The sequence below is a fragment of the Pholcus phalangioides genome, unplaced genomic scaffold (genome assembly GCF_987345545.1).
Source record: "Pholcus phalangioides strain wild (caught in Gottingen) unplaced genomic scaffold, Ppha-v1.0 ptg000014l_1, whole genome shotgun sequence".
Taxonomy (NCBI): domain Eukaryota; kingdom Metazoa; phylum Arthropoda; class Arachnida; order Araneae; family Pholcidae; genus Pholcus; species Pholcus phalangioides.
In genome coordinates, this window is record NW_028301607.1 from 7,925,552 (window position 1) to 7,946,194 (window position 20,643).

Consider the following 20,643-nt stretch of genomic DNA (forward strand, 5'->3'; position numbering starts at 1 on the left):
TCTGTACCATAGCATGTTATTATTTGTAATGTATTCAGACTTGCTTATAATTAAGATGGATATTGCCAACTGTTTTTGCATGAATTTTGTATCGCTTATCTATATTTATCAAGATGGTACAACTATTGCAAAGTGAGCATATAACAAATATTTTTTTCTGACATTATTTTTTTTCACTTGATTATAAGTGGATCAGACTAATTTATCTTCTTCTGCCTGTGAGCAGTATTTTATTCTTGTATTTGGTATTGATATGATTTTGAAATATCAAAATAACTTTTTCTCAGATGATCATGAGACCCCCGATTGCTCCCATTGCTACACCACCTGCCATTTCAGGATATCAGCTGCCCATGGAGCTTCCAATACTTAATAATCCACCTGTTCTTACCCATTCATTGAAGTAAGTAACAGCCTTTTCTTCTTTGAAACAGTCTTAATTCTCACTCGGATGCAATCTATCTGTTAGATTCATTAAAATCTCCAAAGAATGTAAAATGGGGATGCATCTGGTCTTTTTCTGTCGGATACACCACAAAGCTATTTTTAATTTTGCCTTAATAAATTTAAAGAAGAGGGTTAATGGATTTATAGAAAAATGGGAAATCAAGAGTCAATATCAGAGTTGTAAAACCTTTTTATAGTTTGTGAGCCTGATATGCGATAATTTAGGCAAACATACATTTCTGTATTTTCCTGTAATTTCAGCTGTCCCTACAGTTTTTGTTAATGTCCTTTCTTCCCCCCCCCCCTGTATATTACTGCCAAAGTTAAGACATTAGTTGAGATCACTCAGTACATCTGAGAAATAATAATTGCAACAGCACAAGTTAATTACCGCTTATTAGGGTAAATGTGTACAGTGATACCTCAGCTAAAAAAGATAATTCATTCCAGAATCATATTTGTTAGCCCGAACGCAATCTTCCATTGGTCTTCGTGAAAAATTGTTTGATTTGTTTCAGAAATGGCCTGAAATTTGAAGATGAGTTTCATAAAACACTAAGAAGCACTGTAGAAAAGACAAATGCTGACTGATTGCTAAGATAAACAAATTCACAATTGGATGAAGGAGAATTAAAAGAAAAGGATACTGAACACATTTTTTTTTATTTTAAACCACGAACGTATGCTATACAGTAGGGTTTGTGAGCCATGGTGACAAAAAAATGTGTGTGTGAGGGGGTATGCTATGTTATATCAAGTTTTTACCATATCCACTGAAGCCATTGAAAAAGTCTCAAGGCTGAAATTACACTATAACAGTTGGATAAAAGATCTTTTGCAAAACTTTGACAATGCAACCAGTGATAAGTGCATCATTTACATTAGAGTGAATGCAATCAATAGGTTTATTGGTTGGTTTTTTTCAAGTTTTGTAAAAGATCTTTTATCAAACTTTTATAATGTAATCCTGGGCTATGGATTTTTAAAAAAATTCTTGTATTTAAATGCATTTTCCCTTAGCTAAATCATTCATTTCACATAAAATGACTCTAAATCTTTCTGAAACAGAAATAGAGGTGTCTGGTATTCTGTCGCTCATTGGATTAATTTTTATTCGTTGACAACACAGCTATTTTATGTTAGCATGTGCATCCATATCAGCTGAAATGTTTGTTAGCAGAGGCAGAAAAATGTTGAAAAAAAATCTTTGCTTGAAAAATTTGTAAACCGAGCCATTCGTTAGCTGAGGCAGCATTGTACCTTATTTGCAAAATAATAAAATTAGGCTATACGTATGTAACTTAATGGACTCACCTATTAAGATGCCACTGTGTGAATTAAGATATGACTTGAATCAATACGACTTGTTGGCCTTGGAGCTTCATGGAATTTTTTTTTCAATGTCTGAAAACATGTAGTTTAGGAAGTTACTGTTTCACAGTATTGTATTACTTTGTAGGGTAGTTGTTGTTGTATTATTTTGTAGGGTTATCGGATGAGAGAATGATGTTGATGCCAAGTCATATGGAGTCATTTGATTTCCCACATTTGGGTTTTGCACATATTTCATTGCTTTTTTTTCTTCCCCTGTAAGTAAGCTGGTGAATATATATATTTTTTCAATTGCCTAACTTCTTTTTTGATATGTTATTATATTCTGTATAATTTCTTTCCTTTTCAAAGTAACAACTTTACTGGCGAATTCGACTTCAACATTGAATTCCTGAATGAAAAATCAAGAGGACCAAATTTTATTGTGAGAAAACTTGATGTTTATATGTTTGTAGTGTTATATTATAGAAATGTACACACACAATGTCCTCTTTGGAACAAATTTTTTTTAGGAATTATTTCCAAAATCAAACTGTGCTCATCATATTTTGATGAAAATAAAAGTATTCATGCATTCCTGGAACTCATCAACGCATTCAGGAGAAAACGGCTTGCCTCTGAAAGCTTTGTTAGTTGTTAATAATGCTTATGTTCATTCTCCAATGGCCTGTTAGGCCAACTAGTTGTACGGCGGAGTTTTGTACTTGTTGGTTTCAGCACAAGTTCCAAAGTGACTTAATTAGCAATGAGTACTTTACTGCATGGTACATGCACCTTGTAAAAAATCCCTCTAGGAGAATTTGCTCATACTGGGAAATGTGTGTATGCTTGACGCTGAAGTATTTATAATGAGGAGATTTATTATACAGCAAAGCATTAGAAACAACAATAAAATTATCACAGCATTGTTACCGCATACATTGCTACTGCAGGAAGTCCCCGCACCCCTTCTTTGAAGGGTGAGCTCACCTTATCATGTGCGAGGTATATCAATGAAACAAGATATTAAATGCTGCTGTTTGGATTCAAGAGAAAACTGACTGGAAAGGATGCATATTTGACTCATCGAAATTGAACCTATCGTGAACCGCTCTAGTAGCACATCGATATAGAACGGCATTAAAATTTTGGTACAGTTCAATGTCGTTTACCGATATTGTTTGATGTAAATAAGGCATACATTTGTCAATGTAAAGAAAAACACAGAAATCCCACGGGTTTGCGGCTTGTAATTATGCTATGCATGCATGCATGCATTTCCATCTTTCAAAATTGCGGTCTTCATTGTTGACAATCGCTGATGGGGAGGGTGGACGTTGTTTTCTGTCTTTCTAAATGGCTATTTTGATGTTCTGATGTATGAAAAATTGGATTATTTCAAAAGAGACTAATTATCGTATGAGTGATTCTCTTTCAAAATGAAAAACTGTAAAAATGAGAGCAAGACAATTTCAGAGAAAAAAGAATATTTGGCATTTATTGAGTGAATAAATTTTCACAATATCGGGCGCCTAAAGATTTCTGACCTGTTTCCGATACCCTAATGATATCATTGTGTTTCTGTGATAGAGGTTTGATGTGGTGAATGGAATGAAATATGCTGATGTTCAGACAAAAATGGAAATACAGTAGATGCCACTCATTAGAATCATGGATAATGTTATCATTCGGGTCTTGCATATTTTGAAGCTAAGGTTTAACCAGATTTATTTTTTCTCTATAATTTATCGTTATCTTCTTGACTAAGTAGGAGTTGACAAAAATTTCTGTACTCGATTCACAATGTCCTAATCAGACCGTTATGATCTGTTGTGTACATGACACTTCTTTCGCGATTCCTTTCCTATAGTGAAGGGATATGAAAAATAAAAAAATATTCTTTTCTCTTTCTTCAGTTCATGATCAGGGTTTTCAATTCTGACCACATTCACAGTTTCTCAGCTGGGAAACTTTTGCAAGGGAATGTACTGTACATTATAAAAAGCTATCATGATTCTTAATACACATGAGAAAGTTCCATTGTAATTCCTCGTAATTTCTAGGGGAAAGTTTAGCTTAAAGGGTGGTGTCTGGTTTTAGAACAATTAGTCACAGATTCACATCCTGAGGGGCCCGGGCTCGAACCTCACTGGCACTACAGTTGGTTATCTGTGGTTCCCCAACTTTGAGCCACAAATGAGAGCCAGTGTCCCTGTTGAAAAGTCTCGCCACAGAGAGCAATAGGCCTACAACGGTACAAATATTCAGTCATCGCATTTCACTCATAGTTTGAAATATAGATGGCAGCACTATACCAAGCATGACACAGAAATAAACTTCTGTTAGGTTCACAACACATACACGCACATCGTCCAGCATGGCACGGGTCTTTTTTGAGCACCTGCTAAAACCTTTTCATTGGGACAGAGTGGCAGGCTATAATCTGGTTGGGAGTACATATAAAAAAACATATATAATTTAACATTTTGGAACCCATTGTGTTGGAAAGGAAAGCAGCATCGTCCTGTTTGACCAAATGGAACACATGGTCATCATCATGGCTCTGATTTTTATGATGTCAGTTTTTAAAATGATAAGTAATATTTTGGTCATTTTGGAGCTATTGGTTATATGTTGAGCATTTTTGAGCAATCGGTCATGTTTTAGAAATTTTCAAATACTAGATCATTTTATCGGCAAAAATTTTGATCTGTGGTTATTTTTTCAGTGTATAGTATGCACTAACAATGAATTATTGTCTTTTACTTCCTTTTTTGGGGGGGATGTTTTGCATTCTCGATAGCCATTTCTTTATTCTAGGAGGATCCTCTTGCTATATTTCTTAAGGGAAACTGAATGACATGCAAAGTATGTGTCTAAGATCTTGTTCATTTGACACACGAAATCTCCCTGTTTAGTGCATTTTAACTGTGCATAAACACAGTTTTTTGTCAGGAGAGGCAGACTTGGTTTTGGCAGCACTCCCTGTCGTTGTAAAACTCCAAAACTCTGTAACAATGTTTTTTTTACACATTGTGAAGCACGAATATATATATTTTTTCAATTTTTCCATTGTTAAGATTGCCACTTCCTCAATCTCGGTAGTTGCCCCCATCCCTCTGATTCTGGGGCTGTCTAAAGATGAGTGTTGCAAAAAGCAAACTTGGCACCCTTCTTTGGCCAGCTCACAGGGCAATAGTTGTAGTCCTGCCTGTACAAATATTCAAATAGTTCACTTCACTCACAATTTGAAATACAGCTGGCAGCATTAACTTAACTGCAACACTGGATATGCATGCAGGCAGTTAGGTACATCAGGTATCAGTTAGGTACAGAACATATACACACTTTTAGCACAACTCACAAAACGACAAATGGTATCACTGTATTTTTTGTTTTGTTAAATATGTTAATAGTTCCAACACAAAACTCTAATTTTGTATGCAGCAACATTTCGATTCAACTTGAGAAACAATCAACGAGAAGCAGAAACTAGACATCTGCTATATGACGAGCCTTCTTCAAATATTGCTCCATCTGGTGATTTTTATTGAATTTAAAAAGTTCCCTCAAATATTTCTAAGTTGAAACTAAACAATAGCAGCTTTTTTAAAACATTCGAAACTACACCTCATAAAATTCAGTGCTATTCTAAAATGCGCTGAAGAACAATTATTGTTCATAAGGTAGGCACGGTTTTTCATTTGAATCTGACGAGAGAATTTAAATATTAAAAAGGTAAATTGATGAATTTTTTGTTTATTTTTTTAACTCAGTAAGATAAGAAGCAATAACAGAAAAAAAAGAGAAGTAACAATTAGGAAATTTTAAGGTCATATTTTTTTCATTTTAAAGTAATATTTTCACATTTTTTAGGTCATAAACGTGTGCATATTTTCGAGATTTTTCGATTAAAAATAACTGAGCCCTAGTAATCGTACTTACAACCAGGATATTTTTTGGACATAGTTATCAATAAGTTATTGTTACCAGAAACCTGAAGTCCTGATGTGCTCTTCATTCATTATTTCCATTTTAATCAGTTTTTTGTGATAAAGTAAATATCCATATTGCTGTCATTATTATTCCATTTTTTTTTATGTGTGCAGTATTCAGAGGAAAGAGACAAGCTGTATGCGACGATAGATTCTCCCTGCGCCATAGGGTTCAAAACTAATAAACCTGTTCCTGAAGGGATGAGAATCAGAGTCTGTGCAGTTTTTGCTAAGAAGGAATGTGCTTCTCACGTCGTTGAACGATGCTCGAATCACATACAGGAAGATTTTGAGAAGGGTATGGAGTTTCCTCTCCGTATTATTTTTCTATTTGAATTAGATGACTTTTAGTTTCATTGAAACCTTATCACTCTGTGATATGAATCAGAAATACTGCCACTCCTTGACTTACGAACAAAAATAATTTGGCAATATTATGATTAAATTTATATCTGATAAAATTTGATGGTAATAAAATTGTCACACACAGTGTTATAAAACATATTAATCAGTGTTATAAAACACATTGACAAATCAAAGGTGCTTAGCAAGTCGTGGAAAAGTTGGGGAGGAATATTATTTTGGGGGGGGGGGGGTGGAGGAATATTCTTGGCTCCTAAGAAGCCTCATTATGAAGGTAGATTAATATGTGCTATAATATATTTATATATATATAGATCTGTTACTGCTAAAGCCCGAAGTGAAGCTAATTTGCGAATTGGCTGAGAGTTTTGGCTAAAGTCTGATTTGCAGAAACGATTCGGGCTTTGGCTGGCCAATTCACGAATTGGCTGGAGATTCCTGACTAATGTTTGATGTACTTGTTCAGGCCGTGAAAAGAAATAAAAAAAAAATTTGAGGAGAAATATAACTATTGACATACTTTTTCTGTCAAATTTTGAGATAAAAAAAATGAATATTGCCGTTTAATGGGTTGTCATAGCTAACATTGATATAATTATGATAAAAATATGGTGACGACACTCTGAGTTATGACTTTTGTTATCAGACTTCGGCCAGGGGCCTCCGGCCACTTCGTGAACTGGTTGGCAGTAACGTATCTGCATTTTTCTGTGTATCACTATATTGATATATGATAGAGATGTGCAATGAATTCAGATTTAAAAAACTTCTTTGTGATTATGCCACCAGCAAAATTGTGCTATAAAAGGCATCATCTTGAACTATATTTTGCTAAATTAATGTAAAAAATGTGATGATAAGTTTTAATTAAAGTACAAGTAAGTACCCTCTTGGTTTTATGAACAGACACGTTTCTAGGAACTAGTTCTCTGGTCCTCAACAGTATGCCATTTCTTTGAACATTTTTTCCCATTTACAACCTAATTTTTCACATCTGTTTAAGTTCATAAAAATGTGTATCAGCTGTACTATGATACAATTTTGTGAGTAATAATGGTATGTAATCAAGAAATTATAATGCGAATGAATATATGTGATGCACATACAGTCAAATCTTGATTAGTTGAAAATGCACTGGCCTACAAAAAACTTCTACTCATATAATGTCAAAGGATTTGAGCAGAGTCTGTTTCCCATATGTTCAAGCCCTGGGAAATACAAATTTTTGGGCTGGAATATAGTGGTTCTTTGATCTGTGAAGGATGGAAGTGGGGCTTGTTCCTATATATACAAATGGCAGCCAATCTCAGGGCCTTAAGCACGTGCCCTGGATCTGAGGCCACAAGAAAATTTCGGCTGAACTAGATATTCAACTTATCACTAATTGACTGTAATTATTTTATTTTGCGTTGCTTTCTGACAAAGTTTGCTGAAGTAGTTTTGATAGTCACTGCCATAAGTTTTAATTTCCTCCTCGGATTATTAATACAGTTGATTTCCGAGATATTGAAATTTTTAGGTTTTGTTGTACCTTTGGTAATTAGATTATAGTTTTTGGTTCTTTATGGCAACCCCGTTCAATATTGAGGAACTCGGTAACATAGGAATCGCTGTTGCTACTTCCTACCTGTATAATTTTATTTCCAGAATGTCTCGTAGTACACCTGGAAGATGTTACGATGTCCTAAGGAATATGGTTGAGATAATTGTCTGGATGTTTCTGTCTCAATGAAATGATATGAATATGTTCGGAAAAGAATGTGTTTCAAAGTTGGGGAGTGGCTGTATCCTAAAAGTTTTTGTTATTTTTGTCTTGCTAGGGTCGGAATTTGGTTTATATAATCTCTTTTCAGGAATAACTTCACGTAACTGGCTCAATTTTTAAATATTAATGAGGGCAGTGTGTGCATGATGTAATGTTCCTGTGGACAGTTTCATCATGGTGAAGTGTTTAATCACTCAAGCACTGCTTATAGACACTTCACATCCACTTCAACTAAAATGGTAAGAGCTCTCCAACTGCCAATCAAACTTCTTTTTTTAATGATCACTTAAATGAAACAACACACCTAGTCCATTTTTGTCCACTACTGGTCTATGCTGGCAAAAGTCTTTAAATTAATGTGGTTCGACTACATCTAGAAACCCAATAATGAGCTAAATCCATTGCAAAAGAGGGAGAAAAAAAAAAAGCAACGTCAAGACAAATGAAGCATCTATATTATCTGGTGTTCATGGTATTCTTGAAAAATTCTTAACGACTGTCTTTTGACATGATTGAATTCCCTTTTTTTTTGGAAATTTTTCAAAATTATTACTAATGCATTTTTTAAAACTTTTTCGTCATAGGTGTTTCTCTCCCAGAACACTTTATTCGTTGCGAATCTGATTTGGCGATCTATGATGTCGATAGGCAAACTGGTCGATTGAGTGTGCTGGTACCTCTCCAGAATCCCCCAGGTAGCATCTATATCTGTTTAATCGAGTACTAATCAACTGCTAAATTACTATCCACTATTTTTTGTACAATAATAATGGGGAAAGCACATCTTTGCTTTCAAGAAATAAGGTATAATAGTTTTGAATTCTTGCATGAATGAAAATGGCTGAGAATTTTTCATATTAGGTTTTATGGGTGAGAACATTGATTTTTTTTTTTCCTTCTATTTGTTAAATTTACTTCTTACAAGTTTTCCAACATTTATAGCAAAATAACCAGAAATTGTCTGAATGTGTCTCAGAAGCATGTTTGTTTTTTCCCCTATTTTTTGAAGGCGAGCAGTCCTCTGTTTATGTTTTCAAGTTCAAATGCTTCAGTTCATGCAAAGGTTTGGACAGGAAACCTATAAAAGTTGTGTTTAGGCTTGAAAGGGGGTAAGTTTTTTTTTAGTTCTACTATTTTCAGTTGCACATGCACTATATTTTCAAATTGTAATATGGATTGATGTTGAATGTTGGTCAACACGTTTGGTTTGTGCTCAGGCTTTTTTTTTAAATGTTGGACTCAAATCACTATAACAATACAGCCTCAAAATTTTTTGCTTTTCATGGCTCCCCGTCGTCATTTATCCATTGCTTCCTAAAATGGTCAAGAAAAGAACTTCAAAGTTCTGTGCAGGTGCACATCAATGTTGCCAGCTTGTTGCGTCACCCTTGATAATAGTTGGAGACTTCCCCTAGCTCTTTTGATGCAGAGTTTGAGAACTCCTGATTTATATGAAGTTCAAATTATTTAGTTGAAATTTATCAATTTGCAAATTATAATTTGGTAACAAATGGTCGTATTCACCGACAGAGTTTAAACTACAATCGCAGGTTAAAGGATTAGCGATCGACACGGATTGGTTAAAATCCTCAATTTAACCAATCCGTTTCGATCTTCAATCCTTTCACCTACGATTGCTGTTTAAACTGTGTTGGTGAATACGGCCATAAGGGAGGTATAAATCACCAAATCTCAGCCTTCTTTTCCAAAAATATAGGGCTTGTTGATAAAATATTAGAAATAAAATACTAGAAATATGAGCATTTTTGATGGATTCACAAACTTTTTTCAGCATCCTTGATTTGATTTAACTATAATTTATGTTCCAGTTACAATCGTTATTTTTGGTTACATAAGTGACTAAGTGTTTTTAAACTAGCACAAATTAGGGCCACACTTTCCAGCATGTACCGATTTATTAGAAACTCCATAGATGAGCGTATATGAAGTGCATGTAAGGTTAAGAAGAAGCTGCAATTGTTGAATTTCATATTAGGCTCTTTCATTGTAAATTTACAGTTTAAGAAAACAAAAATCATAGCATTCAACCTGGGTTGCTTTGTCAAACTCCCTTACGTGAGGAATAATTGATTTAACTTTTTTTCAGGTGGATGCAGTTTCTGAGCTGCACAATTTTATTAGTATCACAGGAATATCACATAACTTCCCATAATAACATCTGAGTGCGTCAGTACAATCTCACACTGGCAATCAAAGGATCTTCACATAATTCATTACACAGTGTTAGTGGATTACATATAGTTAGTGGCTATGATTTTGTCTGCATAGAAGTTAATTCTCATAATGAAATCTTCCATAGCAGTATTCTTCTTCATGCCTGCGAGCTGGCGAAAATAGTTGAACGATTTCACATACCGGCAGAAACTAGAGAAATAATTCATAAAGCTTTTGACAGCTGAGACAAAAACTGAAATAGAGATGTTTGATTTATTAAGTTTAAAATTATATAACAGCTACATGAATTGGGTGAAATGTTTTGCGGACTGGTGGAGTTAGAAAACATATGCTATAGACTAATCCACAGGCATCTGGTATAGCAGAAAAAGGCTTCCAGTGGATCGAGGCTCTGTTGTCAATACTTATGCGTGCATGCCTTGAGTTTTTATGAAAAGTACTATTTTCTTGCACTATGACTGGAGCCCCATTCATTCGTGACAAGAATAAGCACTATTTACACAATCTTTCTGTCACTGTTATATCGAGTGCTATAAAAATCAGTTATAGTACTTATAGTTGCTCCATTAAATCTTTGAACTTTCCATGCAACTTAAAATTTCTAATTATGTCAAGTATGCTTCTAACCACCCGGAAGAAAATAAAAATGCAGATAGTCATTCACCACGATTAAAAAACATAATTAAAAAGTTTTCTAAGCATTTTAATTGGCTGTTATATCTGATGTCTCCCAGCAGCTTTGGTGTTATTGCATTATTGTGTATGAAGCCTATGAAAAGCTTTTTCAAGTTCTTAACACATTTTTACCATAAAAAATATTATGCAATACAATTATTTTGCATAAACATGTATCTATTAATTACACTTTAACCTTTTAACGGCCAATGTTCCCAATTGGGAACATACTTTTGATTAATTCAAAAAAAATATTTCTCTTTAACGAAAATAGCTGATTTTTTTTCCCTGAACATATAAGGTTCTGAACTTAATTTAGAAAAGACAAAAGTTATTCGATTCAGCTTTTATCATATCAATTTATTATTCTAAAATCACCCATTTTCAAGGGAAATTATCTGTAAGTTTATGTTTTAATTATTAAAATAGTTTTTGTAAACATACATGCATCTCAATTTTTTTTCAATTGTAGAATATTGCCAAGAATAAGAAATGCTCAATGAGAGAGAAAAAAAATTTGTTTGAATTCCAGGGAACTTTTCCTACGATTGTTCCCAATTGGGAACATTGGCCACTACTGACTATTCTAAAATGCAATGCAGAGGAGTGGCATTCCGAAAAAACAATTTATTGCTTTTTCCTTCTCTCTGGTGTGTCTCAAAAGGAAGGAAAAGTATCATTTTTCACATTTTTACATGCAGCACCCCCTTTTTTCTGTGACTGACTTTGCCCTCCCCCGCCCGCCCCTTCAACCTTCCCTCTACGTTTTGAGTAATTTTGTTGGTACGCTGGTCTTTCAGTTCTCAGTTGATATCTGGTCTTGTGACTTTCTACACTTCTTTTTCCCATCTTTTTTGTTATACTAGTAGCTTATTAGACTGAGTTTGAGAGATTCTGATATATCACATCTCTCTGATGAAGAATTCGAAATGTGCCAGCTACTGCCTGATGAAAATGAGCGGACTACAGATGAGGAAGATATCGATGACAACATGCTTGGCCCGGTCGTTCCTGCAGATGTTTGTGTATATCTGTGTTTTAAGATCACCACGTAGTTCATTTGTGGGTGAATTTGTAGATCCTATCAACATGCCTTCTACATCAAAATTGCCTTTCAAAGATCAGATAATTACCCAGTCAAAAAATAAGAAAACATCATGTGTCAAGTGCCAAAAGACTAAAATTCATGCAACCGAAGTGGAAATTCGACAAAAATATAAGTGAACCTACTGAAGCAATCAGTCATAAGTTTCCTGAGCTAAGTGCAAGCCGACTCGATTGATATTTTTTCAAATTTTTACCGCAAGAGTACCTCAGTTACTTGGCTGAGATGACAAATATTTATGTCGCACAACATGGATTGAATTTGAAAAATTGAGTGGAAAAAAATCGCAAAGTTTTTTGGATTTGTTTTGCTAAGTGGGTATCACAGAATACCAAGTGAAAATGATTACTGGGGTACTTTCAGTAGACACAGCAGTACCGATCGTCCCCACTGTTATGCCGAGAAATAACTTTAGAGACATAAAAAATAACTTCCATTTGATGGATAACTCTTTCTTACAACCCGGTGATAAGTTGGCTATCTATGATGAATTAAATGAAAAATTTACACACGTTCGGTTTGGGTTGTTCCATGATAAACTAAGCATCGATGAATCAATAGTACCGTATTACGCTCATCATTCAAGTAAGATGTTTATATGGGGAAAACCGATTCGCTTTGGATTTAAAATTTGGATGATTTGCTCAAACAGTGTGGTTTCCCATATAAAATGGAAGTATATGCTAGTGAGCAGTCATCGGAGCTTGTGCTTTTAGGTACCAGAGTTGTAAATAATATTTTCTCTCTCTTTATATTTTTAAATAATATCTTTTAACTTACCAAGGGATCCATACAAAAACCTAAATCCGTATGTATGTATTCTTTTGTGAATTTTAGACCAGCATTTCAGCTCATCATAAGCTCTTTATTATAATCCAGATATACATGCCTTTTGAGTGTATTCGAGAGAAATTTATTTCTATCATTTTTAAAATTCTGTATGTATATTCTTTAATTTTTAAAATAAATTTATTAAATGATGACGAATTTTGCATCACCCTGTAAGATGGCTTCACTGCGAAAATTATGTTTAGTCAGATCCGGCCAATGTTCCCAATTGGGAACATTCAAGAAAACGCATAGGGAAATTTTTTTTCTTCAATTTCTCGATTGATATCTCTTAACTAAAAAATCAGAAGGAGAAATTAACAAAAAAAATAATGAAAATCAGTTGGAATCTGAATTCGGCCGGTAAAAGGTTAAGATGTACAGTGAAACCTGTCTAAGACTGACACTGTATGAGACGGAAACCGGTCTTAAACTGAATTAAAATATAGTCTGTTCAATGATTAGTGCTTTGATTTGCACCTTTATAAAATGGAAATCTGTCTAAAACGGAATATTTCAGTCTCTTCACGTTCTGTCTCGTACAGGTTCACTGTATGATATTTTTTATATCCAGATTAACATTTTGGGTAGCAATTGAAATAATTTGTTTTAATATGAACACTTCATTGGAAAAATATATATTGCACATCCTGGTAAGATATATATATATTTATAATTATGCTAAAAAATATTGTTTTTAAAACTTATTTGTTATTATTTCACAACCAATGTGGTGGAATAACAAGCATTAATTGTATGTACTTCGATTAAATGATAATTAATGCACATTTTTATTTTCATCTGGTTTCTTCCATTTCTTACACTGTCCAGGAAGAAACCCAACCCAAGCTACTATAGGGAGGTCTGTAAAAATTTTGGTGTGGGGAAATCCTGGAAGACCCACTGTGTCCAGAGATCAAGATTCTTAACACTGAAATAGCTCAAATTAGTTGGGGCAATCGAACAAAATGAAATAAAGTATGTTCTTAGCAAACTAACATAGGCATAGGTTTGGGGGAAGGAATTGTGAAAAATTCCAAAACCTAAAATTATCTGGAACCTCAAACTTTCGAAACTCAAATTACCAAGACTATAGTACAATTATACTCTGATGAAATCAATTTTTTTGAAGTCTCTGTATGTATATTTCTATTCATCTTGATCCAGATTTCATTCAATAAAAGTATTGAATATAGGTCCAATCTAAGTTATTAAACTGGGATTTGACTGTATATAATTGTCTCCCAGGGTAAGTAAGAGATGCAACACATGGTCCTGACAGTTTATGTAGGAGTTGATAATTTTATCTTTATTGGTTCTTGTTTAGTTTATTTCTTGTGTTTTAATGTTTTAGTTTTCTGATACTGATGGATTTTCATTTAATTCAAAGAACTGATGTAGTTGGACAGCGTTCACTCGCTATCAAAATCTGTTCGTGTCCAGTTCGTGATTGTCGAAATGATGATAATGCTCAGACCACCTCAGGAAAAAGCAAGAAGGTGTTGATGAAACAGCATGAGAAGTCTTTGTTGATCAACGAGAACATCAGTGCAGGATGTCCGGAAGTTCAAGAGAACTTGTGCTGTGAGTTTTTCATTATATTTTATTTACAATATTGCAGTGATTTGTTGTAATCGACCAGCAGTTTACAATCCCTATTTTCAACAATCCACACACCCATTCTCCCATCAACGTTTTTTTTTTTAAATTCTTATGCCATAAATGTATGGAAGTACCATGGAACTTAAGGTTATGAATGATTCGCAAGATTAGCAAACGTTTTGAACAAATTGTTACTCAATAAATGCACAACGATTTGCATTATCAGCTAAAATTTTGAGCTTTGTTCACTCAGTTGAGCAGAAATGGCTCAACCAGTTTTATTTATTTTTTCCTCTTTTGCAGCTCGTCTTATGGACATAATGAGAACTTGTTGTCGGAACAGCAATGTGGAAGGCAAGTTGCCGAAAAATGTGAAGAAGAAGAACGGTTATTATATTATAACTGTAAGTTATTTTAAGTGAAAGGTTTATTATAATGCTTACATTTATTGCCATTTCCAAAGTGACATACTAAGGTGAAAATTGTAACTGGTGGAACCTCTAACTTGGCACCTCAAAAGTATCGATGAACATGTGGACTTAAGCAGATGTGAAGTTAGCAAGGTTTCATTTGATCTTACCCTCCCAATTTTTAAACATCATTTATGCCTTTACATGTATTTAGATGCAGGGTGTCCTGCAAGTGTTAATGCAACTTGTATCTCATCAACCATCCATTGTAGAGGTATGGTTTCAATTCAAAAGATTACCTTCTACCAGTTTTGAGAGTGGAAATACTGTGTAACAAAATTTAAAAAAATTCCAAATTTTTATACGGTCTCCTTGTCCTAGCCCAATAGAAAAAATTCTAAGTTTCTGAGTGTGATATTTGCTGAGATAATCAAATTCAAAAATGGGAGAAAAAATTGGGAAAAGGCAGCAAAAATGATGGAAAAAGGCATTGCTCATTAGTCTTTGCTGGGGGTTTTTTTTACTTCAATTTTTGAATTCAAATATCTCAGTGAAAAACATGATTTTTTTCTAATCAGAAGTTAGAGGACAGGAGTGACTGTATAGCAATTTAGACCTTTTTATTTTGTTACACACTGTATTCTCACTCTCAAGACTGGGACAGGGTAAGTTTTGAATGCCTTTTGAGTATTTTTTAAACTGGTATCATATGTCAACGGCGAATGGTTAATGAGTTAAAGACAGCATTAGCACTTACAGGACATCCTGTACATAGTTGAACTATTCCATTCCATTGAATTAACAAAATAATCATCTTCTGTAATTTCTACAAAAAGTTTCAAGATAATCTTGAATTGTGGTGAATAAAGTATAAATTTATCGAAATATGTTATTTGCAAATGAGCAGTGCGATCGCCGAACGTTAGGAAAACTTCCTTTTTTTTTTTTTTTACTTAAAAATTTAAAAATAACTATTTTTTAGCTCATCTCTCGCTTGAAAATTTCAGATATCACCCACGCTTATCTATGACTTTTTACTTGTAGTCTGCAGGTCGAGTTTCCAGGCTCCAAAAACGTGGAAAATGGCCCTAGGTATGAGAAAGTATCTTTGACCAAGAAACGACAAAAAAAAAAAAAAAAATTGTTGAAACATACGAGAGAAATATCATAAATTTATTAAGTGGCCAATCCATGGATAATTTCAAAAGATTTGTTTCCATAGTGAAATGAAGATCGCAGTGCGCATAGTGTGGTTAAGCTATCTTCTTGTGCTAAGTTAAAAAAGTTTCTGCCTATTTAAATTTAGTATATGCCAACCACACATGAGAATAATAAACGTTGAGTTATCTAGGTTCTACTGTACTACTACTACTACTAAACCGCACATGCACCTTGTAAATATTTCTCTGCTAACATATTGACTCATGTCTGAATGCAATGGTTAAAAAAAAAAATCCATGTACAGTTTTCTTTTGGTAATGATGTATTTTGTACTTCTACAGGTAGCAGATAGAGAGGAGAAAGAATTTCTCATGAATATGGCTAAATTTTACAATCAGTTACGTTTCCAGGATAAGGTGAATGACAAAAGACAGTAAGCATTTCGTGTCAATATTTTTTTGAATGCATCAGTGCATCCACTGATATGAACAATCATGTGATAAATAAGATTTAGTGATGTTTTACCTATTGTTTCCAATAGGTATACACCCCCAAAAGTAAAGTACAGAATGAAAATTGGAAGGTAAATGCTGTATGTGTCGAAGGGAAAAATGTTGGAAAAAAAACCAAAAAAAAACTTATTTTTGCAGCCTGTAGGGACGTTCACATTTGCAACCTCTTTACATGCTCTTTTGAACCACTCAGGGTGGAATTCACTGACATGGTTTAAACTATGGTTGCAACTTTTGGATAGAAGATCGACACTGATTAGTTAACAGCCTGAATTTAACCAATCTGCGTCAGTCTCCTGTCCAAAAATTGTGACTATAGTTTAAAACATGTTGGCGAATTCCGACCGTAGGCACTTTTCAAATTGACAACATTATAAAACATTGCTTATTTGACACTTCATGAAAAAACGCTGTTTGAATTGGTTTTTTTAGGGACTTACAGCATTTACCATTTCCCCCCTTCAATTAGTGAGGGGGGGGGGGTTCTCAAACCTTTTCTACCCGTGTTGTGCCTCTTTTCTCAATCAACGCTTATCCATAGCTCCCCAGAGCAGTTTAACAAAGAGTATCTTTGAAAAACCTTTGTAAAGGGGTGCTGTGCTCCTGACAAAAGTTGGTGGCTCTCCAGGGTGCTACAGCACACAGTAGTTTGAGAACCCTTGAGTTAGTGGCAAAGTGGAGTTGAAAATACCTAGCCAAGTAGTGTATTTAGCTCTAGAAAAACACGAAGTTGAAAAATAAAAATAATAATCCTGTTATTTGATAAAAACTCTTGAAATTTCCTTCAAATGCTAAAAATTTCCCCGTTTACCAATTTTAGCCACGAGCTACCATCACAGACACACACTCAAATGAATAATCTATTTACAGCCACACACACACCAGTGTCGTTGAAGGCCTAGTATTTTGTCATTGCTGATTGACTGAAAAACCGGAATTTCGGGATTTTTCACCAATCAGCAACGAGGTTCCATTTTTAGTGCACAAAAATCCTAGCCCTAGGAGTGTGAAGTGGGATTAGAATAGCGAGGAGAAAATATACTTTTTATTGAAAATCATATATGCAAAATATGCCCCATCATGGAAAAATAGTGCAATATGATAAATATATGCAAAAATATAGAAATGCAAGCCCTAGTCGTCACTGTCCTCAAAGAAGACAATTTTATGTTTATGTAGCAAAAGAAAAAACTTCTTTTGAATTCAGTGTCAATTTGTTAATGTTCAGCAATATACACTTTTCTGAGGATCAAAGACTTTAATAAAAAAAGGAAAATCACACAAATACAAATACAAATACAACGCCACAACAGGCAAATTGCCCAACGAGGTGGCTGACTTAAGAACATCATGGATCCCCGAGCCCCTACCTACTACTGCTAGCACACATGCACCCTCCCCCCGCGGAACCGCGGAACCCCCCAACGAATCGGTACATGCGGTAATGTGCGTGTACGTGTAGTGCAACCTGACGTAAAGTTTGTTTCTGTGTAATGCTTGTTATGTGTAGTGCTGTCATCTGCCCCCAGTTTTACTAACTATGAGTGAAGTGTTATGGTTGAATGATTTACCGTTGTAGGACTGTTGCTCTCTGTGGCGAGACTTTTTAACGGGGAGATCGGCTCGCATTTGCGCCTTGAAGTTGGGAACCACAGAAAACCAACTTCAGCCGACCACCACTGTGGGGTTCGAACCCGGATCCTCGCATCACGAGTCCGGCACTATAACCACTCGACCACCACAGCGGCAAAAGTGTAATTTTCTGGAGGTGGGTGGGTTTGAACTCATACACCCTGAACTCTTCCCATCTCTAACTCCGCATCTTACCAACCCACCACTACAGCACCATACAGGGTGTGCTGTAAATTTTAATGTGGTCAATCAACTCAAACTCATCAGTCGTTTGCTTTAAAGGTATGGTTCCAGTTTTTAAAAAAAAAAGCTCAAATTTCATAATATTTGGGATGTTTGCCAATCTCCCGTTTAAATTTTGAATTTGAAAATACAAAATTAAAAGTATTCAAATATCTAAGCAAATATTGCTCTTAAGAAATTTGGATTTTATTTATATATTTGGCCTCAGGAGAGACAGGGCAACAACTTCCTGATTTGAATTTAGGAGACGGGCTGTATAAAAATGGAGATATTTTTATTTTGCGACACAATGTATTTTCAATCCCAAAACCAGTACGGGGAATTTCGAGCATTTTTTAAATTGGAACCATGCTTTTACGACAACAGTTGATGAGATAAAGGCCACATTAAGACTTACATGAAATCCTGTTTAACAAATTTTTAATGCAGGAAAACTTATGTTGAACAAGTGACTTTGTTATATAGACTCAACTGTATACAATTTTTTTTTAGAAATCGAAGAGAAACAGACCAGTCCGATAGTACTGAAGAAACTGAGTGAAGTTTATATACTTATCCCCATGAAGTGTAGCAAGTTATTATATACATATATATTTTTCATATTATGAGCTTTCATCAGGTTTTTCTCATCCTGCGAAAAGGTTTCTCGTGTAATCATTTGTCAACGTGATAATTCTCTTCAATGGACTTGGTTTATTTCCCCCATGCATTTGTTAGAACAAATACACACACACATCAAGAATGTAATTTCTTTTTTGTTCATGTTTGGAATTGTGGATGATTTGTCTTCCATGTCACTGTTAATTATAAGCAACGTGTTCAGGGTAATTTGATGTGCCAATACTTGATTAACTCCATCGAACAATTTTGTTTGAAAAACGATGTAAGTGTAGTCCAATGAATTTTTGTAGGGAAAAAAAATAACTTGATCTCAAAGAAAAAAGAACTTGACATTGGTTTTGCTGTGATAAGTAATGATGTCGAGTCTTTTTTTTTCTTGTTAATTTTGAGACTAACGCCATATTTACTCGAATCTAATGCACTTTTTTATCCTTTCCTCTAAAAATCTGAATTTTTCTCCCCCTGTTTTAACTGGGTGTTCGTCAGAGTCAAGCACAAATAGTCGCAAGGATTTTAAACTGAGCTTCTCTTGCTGCTGAAAACTGTGCTGATTATGAGAAGGAACATTTAGATATTGTTTCCACCTCCTATAAAAGGAAGAACATTTTAAAAATTCAATACCATCATGCTCGGATACAAAAGGGTAATAATGTGTTATGAGCGAAAATGCAATTTAGTAAACCCTTGAATTTTAACAGGCTAATATGGGTGAAGGGAATAGTCGTTAAATTGTATTTTTTTTTAAATATAATATCAAAAATGGTTTTATTGCAAAATTTGTCGCTATTGGCCCTGTAATAATGAAATAACTTAATGATTTATGTTATTTTTATATTTATGAACTGTTCATGTTAAGGAAACAGTTATTTTCTGGATATTATGCTGAGGTGAGCTCGGAAAGAAAAGTCATCGCGTCTCCGCCTGGACGCTGTTCATGTTAATTTTTGACGAGTTCAACACAATATCTGTGATCAAGATGATTATCCTGTACTTAGCCTTGTGGTGCCACACACAGTTTCAAACATCTGCAATATTTGCACGCCATATTTTTAGTAAGATTAAAGAGCAGAAAATAGTTTCCAGTTTTCTCCCACTCACATGCTATTTGTCCGAAACTATTCAATGAATCTGCCCGAAATGTCTATGACATTCTAGTAAGAGGCTGTTATATGAGATACATCATCTATATGGTTTTATCGCAAGCTATGACTATGCTGTTCAAACAAAATTGCCTTCTTCCTGCAGAATACTTCCTGCCACCTGTTCCTGTCTTAGAATTTCATAACTTGGATCAGCGATTTATAAACTTTTTGTCCATGTCCCCCCCCCCCCAATCATATTTTCTTCTCATTCCCCCCAATCCTCTTCAAAACTACTCCCCCATCATCCAGTTGGGAGACCCTATTGATTAGATTTTTTTTAGTAAGTTTATAATAAAAAAATTTTTTAGTAATGGTGGTCTCTCTCTCCAGACCCCACCCCCTCCCCCCAGGCTAGAGTTGGTTAACTTTCTCTCTACTGAGGGCTCTATACAGGGTAGTCTGAACATCATTGGCCTAAGGCCAAAGTGGTGTTCTCTGGTATCCATACTAAGCTAGAGTTGACAGTTTGTACTGGATGCATATCTAACAGCTCGTATCACAATTTACTGGCAGACCATTGATCCTAGAGACATGCTTCCAATTAGAAAAAGTATTCAGATAACGTGTGTGGACTTCAGATCTGTCATTCGTATTGGAAGGGGTTGTATAGTTATTAAAATAAAGAAATTAACTTT

The 20,643-nt window shown here is 34.6% G+C and overlaps 1 protein-coding gene across 1 annotated transcript; it reads left to right on the top strand.

Moving 5' to 3' along the window:
- Nucleotides 1-288: 288 nt before the first annotated feature.
- Nucleotides 289-19,268, top strand: LOC149078075 (cellular tumor antigen p53-like). The gene is made up of 9 exons (XM_089241665.1): nucleotides 289-403; nucleotides 2,131-2,203; nucleotides 5,868-6,051; nucleotides 8,466-8,576; nucleotides 8,891-8,990; nucleotides 14,076-14,269; nucleotides 14,591-14,691; nucleotides 16,200-16,291; nucleotides 18,738-19,268. The coding sequence occupies exons 1-9, from the start codon at nucleotides 294-296 to the stop codon at nucleotides 18,784-18,786; spliced, it is 1,014 nt and encodes a 337-aa protein (XP_089097791.1). The 5' UTR covers nucleotides 289-293; the 3' UTR covers nucleotides 18,787-19,268.
- Nucleotides 19,269-20,643: the final 1,375 nt, after the last annotated feature.

Excerpts from the sequence above, each read along its gene's own strand:
- LOC149078075 (XM_089241665.1), top strand. The coding sequence starts at position 294 with ATGAGACCCCCGATTGCTCCCATTGCTACACCACCTGCCATTTCAGGA. Across the intron at positions 404-2,130 it reads GTTCTTACCCATTCATTGAA|TAACAACTTTACTGGCGAAT; the intron begins GTAAGTAACAGC and ends TCCTTTTCAAAG. Across the intron at positions 2,204-5,867 it reads CAAGAGGACCAAATTTTATT|TATTCAGAGGAAAGAGACAA; the intron begins GTGAGAAAACTT and ends TTATGTGTGCAG.